Source organism: Panthera uncia, chromosome B4 (genome assembly GCF_023721935.1).
Source record: "Panthera uncia isolate 11264 chromosome B4, Puncia_PCG_1.0, whole genome shotgun sequence".
Classification (NCBI taxonomy): domain Eukaryota; kingdom Metazoa; phylum Chordata; class Mammalia; order Carnivora; family Felidae; genus Panthera; species Panthera uncia.
In genome coordinates this window covers 76,880,091-76,886,593 of record NC_064809.1, presented here as the reverse complement: position 1 = coordinate 76,886,593, position 6,503 = coordinate 76,880,091, and the positions used below count along the sequence as shown (strand labels likewise).

At 56.2% G+C, this 6,503-nt stretch overlaps 1 protein-coding gene across 1 annotated transcript in view; it reads left to right on the top strand.

Annotated features, from left to right (window-relative positions):
- The window catches only part of KRT3 (keratin 3), a 5,751-nt gene extending 135 nt beyond the window's left edge, over nucleotides 1-5,616 (top strand). Inside the window, exons 1-9 of the mRNA XM_049625546.1 lie at nucleotides 1-141; nucleotides 1,178-1,398; nucleotides 1,946-2,006; nucleotides 2,355-2,450; nucleotides 2,729-2,893; nucleotides 3,316-3,441; nucleotides 3,773-3,993; nucleotides 4,390-4,424; nucleotides 4,888-5,616. The exon at nucleotides 1-141 is cut by the window's left edge and continues 135 nt beyond it. Of these exons, the coding sequence (XP_049481503.1) occupies nucleotides 1-141; nucleotides 1,178-1,398; nucleotides 1,946-2,006; nucleotides 2,355-2,450; nucleotides 2,729-2,893; nucleotides 3,316-3,441; nucleotides 3,773-3,993; nucleotides 4,390-4,424; nucleotides 4,888-5,252 (1,431 nt within the window). The 3' untranslated portion in view covers nucleotides 5,253-5,616. The remainder of the gene's footprint in view (nucleotides 142-1,177; nucleotides 1,399-1,945; nucleotides 2,007-2,354; nucleotides 2,451-2,728; nucleotides 2,894-3,315; nucleotides 3,442-3,772; nucleotides 3,994-4,389; nucleotides 4,425-4,887) is intronic.
- Nucleotides 5,617-6,503: the final 887 nt, after the last annotated feature.

Genomic DNA, 6,503 nt, shown 5'->3' with positions numbered 1-6,503 from the left:
GGAATCCAGGAAGTGACTGTGAACCAGAGCCTCCTGCAGCCCCTCAATGTGGAGATCGACCCCCAGATTGGGCAAGTAAAGACCCAGGAGCGCGAGCAGATCAAGACCCTCAACAACAAGTTCGCCTCCTTCATCGACAAGGTGATGAAACTCTGACCGGGCCCCCATTTCCCAGGCTGGGACTTTGAGTTTAACATTTAGGATCAATCTTGGATGAGCCAGGCTGCAGGGAGATGGTTAGGAAGTCTAGGATCTGGGAAGATGTTCGGGGCTGATGAGTTTGCCGACATGGTCACCTGAGTAGGAAAGACAATGGGCTCCTCTTTGGACCTGGACATCCTAAGTCCTACCTGTCTGGCTCCCTGCTCAAGTCTCTTGCCTGTTGCCTTATCTATGCCCAGGCTGGCAGCATTGGGAACACATGGGAAGAGCCATGGCTACTGGCAGGAAAGGGTCTGACCCAGGAGTGGGCGTTTATCAGACATGAGGCTTCCCAGGAGGCCTGTTCCCTCCACGCTACTGTGCCGGGCAAAGGAGACACATGCCCTGGAGAAGGGATTAGAGGGGCTTACCTGGAAACCTTAGTCTCAACAGGGCTGCAGAGGAGCTAGCAACCAGTCTGCACCCCTAACTGACCAGGTCAGAAGGAGAAGGGTGCTTGGTGTCCCCCAGACCAGGGTAGCTCACTGCTGCGGGCTCTCTCCTGTGGTGCTGATTGCGGCATTTCAATCAGTATCAGCTCCCAGTGAGTCACATCCTTTGAAGGGCTGAGCGTCAGCAAGGCTTTAGGTAGGAAGAATGCCGCTGAGGCTCAAGCACATTTCTGCAGAGTGTACTGTCATTTTGGACCTTGAGATAGAGTCACGAAGTCCTCGGGGAACACCGAGGGGTCATCTTTGCCATTCTGCTTCTGGACAGGGGCTACTTCCAGATTCCCCACCCATTTCTCCTCCTTCTGTAACTTTCCAAAGTGGTGCTGGATCTTTAGCGGCCTGACCAGAGCGGCCATCTGCCCGTAGCCTCTCCAGCTACAGCAGAAGCCTAGCTTCGCATCCCTTCTGGGCCTCTGTGCCGGGGGATGGGGGGATTCAGAGGCTCAGTCCCACCTGAGCCGGGGCCCCTCCGCTCCTCTGCCACAAGCGTTGCCTGATGCGGCTTCCCCCCCGATGCACGGCAGGTGCGGTTCCTGGAGCAGCAGAACAAGGTCCTGGAGACCAAGTGGAACCTGCTCCAGCAGCAGGGCACAAATTCCATCATGGGCACCAGCAACCTGGAGCCCCTTTTTGAGACCTACATCAACAACCAGCGGAGCTACCTGGACAGCATCCTGGGGGAGAGGGGCCGCCTGGACTCGGAGTTGAGGAATATGCAGGACCTGGTGGAGGACTTCAAGAAGAAGTGAGTGACAGAGACACAAGTGCGGCAGCCCTGTGTCGGAGCCCCGGCCCTTACTGCTTTCCTCCCACCTGCTGGCAGTGGTGCCAATGAGCTCATCTTCCTCTCCTTACCTTCGCAGAGGGCAGCTCGATTCGCTGGGCTCCCCACTCGCCCTCCTTCCCCAAGGACGAGTAAAGTCATGGCAAGTGGGATGAGTTTAGGGCTGAGGAAGCACTTCCTCATGATCCCGGCTGGGGAAGATTCGGGTTCTAGGATCTGAAGATTGCCGGGACAACTCAGGGCATGCTGACCGACGGTCTGGTTTCCTTGGGACCGAGGGGTTTCCCAGGAGGTGGGACTTCCAGTGCTAAAACCAGGCCAGTGTGCTTGGAGAGACTAGAGTGGCTGGTCCTCCTAGCTAATAAGGGGCGAGTAAAGAGGGTGTGTTCAGCTAAGAGGGGCAGCAGAGGGACAGAGGGATGGAGAGATGAACTTTCAGAGTTTCAGACAAAAGTGTTTATGACTACCTCGAAACCCAAACTCAGCTATTTCTTTTTAACCCTTACAGATATGAGGATGAAATCAATAAACGTACAGCTGCTGAGAATGAATTTGTGACCCTGAAGAAGGTAAGGCTGTGTGTGGGGTTCCCGGGGCTGTGGACACGCACGGGTTTCCAGCTGAGCTGGGGGAACCTTCCTACTCCACTGCCACAGAGATGCCGAGTTCAGGCAGTTGAAGCAAAAAAACAGAAGCCAGGTGCATCATAGTCTGGAAAGATCCCCAAGAGCCAGTTCATTGGTTTTTCATTTTTGAGTAACCATCCCAGTGAGACACGAGTCACTCCTTCACGTGGAGACCAGTCTCGGACAAGGGCCGGTCAATCACCAGCCTGTCCTGACCCTTTCCTGTGGCACGTGCAGTTTGTTGTTTGTTCCTTGTGGGGAACGAGGCCTTAATGCTTCTGTCTTTCTCAGGACGTGGACACCGCCTACATGAACAAGGTGGAGCTTCAGGCCAAAGTAGATGCCTTAATGGATGAAGTCAACTTCCTGACGACCCTCTATGACATGGTGACGTTTCCTACTAAGAGGGGAGCCAGGGAGGGTGAGATATTTTTAGAGGCTGGGCTGATTTGGTATCTAGGGCCCAGGAAGACTGAGCCTAGAGATAGGGCTGGCCCCTTGTTGGGGTTCCACAAGATGGACAATAGACACGGGTTCTCTGAGGGGCTGGGGGGGCAGGGTGGGGCAGATGCACATTCAGAACTGAGCCGGAGAATGGGTCTATTGTTCAGGAGTCTCTCTGCAGGCCTCTGCTTGAGAAGTAACAGGCCCCTCTGTGTTGGTAGGAGCTGTCCCAGATGCAGAGCCACGTCAGCGACACCTCCGTGGTCCTGTCCATGGACAACAACCGCAGCCTGGACCTGGACAGCATCATCGCTGAGGTCAAGGCCCAGTATGAGGACATTGCCCAGAGGAGCAAGGCAGAGGCCGAGGCCCTGTACCAGACGAAGGTGGGAGCTAGGCACCTCTCAGAGGATCCCTTGAGGGTCTCAGGGAGGCTGTGGCCTGTGGGGACTGCTGGGGGGTGGGTCCCTGGTGGTCACTGGGTGGACCCCTCTTGCTTCTACCCTCTGGAGACATCCTTCTAATGGCTGTTTGGCTATCCCTGGAGGAAGGTGGTTCCACTGTCCCTTGCCCGGCCACATGGGACTGGTTCTAGCTTGTTCTAGACTGCAGGGTAGGGGAATTCCTACCACTGTGACCCAGATATTCTCTTCCCTGCTGCCACAGAAGTGTCCCTGCTGAAATAGGATTCAATGTCATTTTAACAAATGCTTACTAAGCACCTCAAGGTTGGGTGGGTGATGTTAGGGATAGAGAAACAAGTCAGGCAAAGCCGCGTTAACACCCGATCTTCCCTTCTGTTCTCCAGCTTGGGGAGCTGCAGACCACGGCCGGCAGGCATGGAGATGACCTGAAGAACACCAAGAGTGAGATCTCTGAGCTCAACAGAATGATCCAGAGGCTGCGGGCCGAGATCGAGAATGTTAAGAAGCAGGTGGGAGGGCAATGCATATAGGCGCCTGGATGGACCAGTGGGGAGTGGGGCTGGGATCTCAGGACTCCTAGTCTGGAATGGACTTCTGGGGTCATCTCAGGCAGCATTGACCTCCGGCAAGTTCAAAGACCGAGCCAGTCCAGATGGCTAGTAATCCATGGGGAAAATATCTCCATAGATGAGGAAAAGATAGAGGTATTGGGGAGAGGGGGATGTTGCCTGGCTTTCAGATGCTTGCTATGGGGTAAGCTATGGTAAGACTCAGAGAGCCTGGGACCCTCCTGCTAGGCTCATCTCTTCCCCTGCCTCCCCCCCTGCCCCCATCCTCCAGAATGCCAACCTGCAGGTGGCCATCACCGAAGCTGAGCAGCGTGGGGAGCTGGCCCTCAAGGATGCCAATGCCAAGCTCCAAGAGCTGCAGGCCGCCCTGCAGCAGGCCAAAGATGACCTGGCCCGGCTGCTGAAGGACTACCAGGAGCTGATGAACGTGAAGCTGGCCCTGGACGTGGAGATCGCCACCTACCGCAAGCTGCTGGAGGGCGAGGAGTGCAGGTGGGGCTTCCAATTCACTCTCCCTACCTTTCCTGACCTGGCGCACATGCTGAGGGTCAGATGAGTGACTAAGTGCATGGGAATGGAGGCCTTTTGTATAGAGAGAGGACCCATCATTGTCAGTAGGCCCTGAAGAGGCCTTCACCCGCCCACTCTTTCCATAGATGGCCAAAGTGCACTCACGACCAAGGGCGCACAGGGGTTCTGAATGAAACAGAATCTTTGGGCAGGGAGGCAGGTGCCTTTTCTGGCTGGCATCCCTCTGTGGACAAGGCTAGGGTACTGCTCTGCTTGGCTTCTGAATTCAGTTCAGGTTGCAATTCATCACCTTCATCCATGAAAAATTGCTGGTTATTTGCTTTGTGACAGAGCTATTTCTCTGGCTTTGTCCTGTAGGATGTCTGGAGAGTGCCAGAGCGCTGTGAGCATCTGTAAGTAGCCAGAATAACCATGACCGTGAGAACCGAATCTGAAATACCTGCAATCACACAGGGCAGTAGCACCTTATTTAAAAAAAAAAAAAATTCTATGGACGTTGGAGAGGTTTTCCCTGGGCAGAAGGGGCAGCAGACCTGCTTCTGTAATTATTTTGGGTTCAGGGCACTATTAATAGATGTCTATGGGATGGGGAGTATGCAGTAGGGAGCCTATTCATGAGAGGAGAAATTCTGGAAACGTCTCCAGCGTGGGGGGCGGGGCATCAAGAGTAGAAGGAACTATTGGAGATTTCATAACCACTTAGCACTATGGGATGAGCACCCTATGCCATTAGAACGTGCCGGTGCAAAGCTGCCTTGGTCGCCTCCCCATCATCCCGGGCCCCGTGGGTCATTAATTATGATACAGCTAGGAGGGCGAGGGGAGCTGATCGTGGTTCTGTCCTCTCCCCGGCAGCGGTGGTCAGCGGCGGCGGCGCTGCAGGTGGTTACGGCGGCGGCTTCGGCGGCGGCTTCGGCCGGGCAGGCGGCGGCGGCGGCGGTAGCGGCAGCGGCTTCAGCTTCGGCGGCGGCAGCGGCAGCGGCAGCGGCATCGGCATTGGCAGCGGCAGCGGCAGCGGCAGCGGCATCGGCATCGGCGGCAGCAGTTTCGGCTTCGGCGGCGGCAGCGGCATCGGCGGCAGCGGCTTCGGCCTCGGAGGCGGCAGCGGCGGCTTTGGCCCCGGAGCTCGCTGCGGGGTCAGTGGCGGAGGCTTCAGCTCGGGCAGCAGCCGGGGCGGCAGCGTCAAGTTCTCCCAGTCTTCGCAGCGCTTCTCCAGATAAACACCGCGCGCCGCAGCGCCTCGCGCCCCCAGCCCCTGCTCCCCGCCCATGTCCGCGACATCCTCAGTGCCACCCCCCACTCCCGACCCCAGCCCACCCTCCCGGGGCCCGCTCTCTGGGGGCTGGAAGATCGGGGGCACTGGATCCTCCATCCAGACTCCTGGCCGAGCGCTGCCGTGAGAATTTCAGGCGCCCTCTCGGGCTCCGGTCTGTGCCTGTGATTGTCCACGTGTGGCCTCAGCCACCGCCTTCTCCTGCCCTTGGGGTCCCCCCCGCCCCTGGTGGAATGGTCACCACTGCTGATGTATATAACACAGGGACCCCTCTGCCAACCGTTCTGTCGCCAATAAAGTGCATTGTGTTTCACATCAGGCCTCGGGGCCTCCCTGGCCGCCTTTCTCCCCATTGGACTGACTCCTCTCGCTGTGTGCCAGTGGGCTGTGCTGTTCACAGAACAGCTGGAGTGCTCTTCCTCCGCGACTAAGGCAGTTACTCCCGACTGTCCTGTCCACTGTATGGTATCAAAACGGGCAAGAGCTGGTGGTTCATTTGTTCTTTGAGCGCTGGGGGCCTGGTGGGAGGACATTCCAGGAGGCGTTGTGGCCTCAGTTCTTAGAGGGGAAGGTCTGACCATGCACACATCGATTCCCTCCTGGCCTCTCATTTGGGGGAACCTAAGAAGACCTTGAGTGGCTGAGGGGTTTGGGGACAGAAGGTTTCTTTCCTTGGCCCTGGTCCCTACTCCAGCTGACATCCTGAAAGCCTTCTCCTTATCAAGGTGCACTTGGGAGAGTGTGAGCTGCTAGAACTCCAGGGCTGCAGGGATTTCTTGAGAGTCACCTATCTCGAAGTCGGGCCCAAAGAACGCCAGTCTGCTGACAGAGCTCTGCTAAAAAAAAAAAAAAAAAAAAAAAAAAAAAAAAAGCGTTCTGTGTCCATTACATCTTTCCTCCTGGGAGTATGTATTAGAGTTTTTGAGAAGTTTTGTAGCAAAGAATACCTGTTAGCTGTCTTTAACCGGGCATTTCCCACAGAGGCCTCCCTTCTGGGTAGACGACTACCAACACCCTCAGAAAATGTCCTGCACCTGTCTGCATGCACTCTGGGTCCTCAGGTGGTGCACCAGTCATGGAAACATCCAGCACCAGGAAGCCCTGATAAAGTGTTAGTTGGCCATGGCAGTGCTGTCTGGAAGGTCGTGGCTGGAAGAAACTCAGGCACAAGGAGTCCAGGAGCTTCATTTGCAAAGGA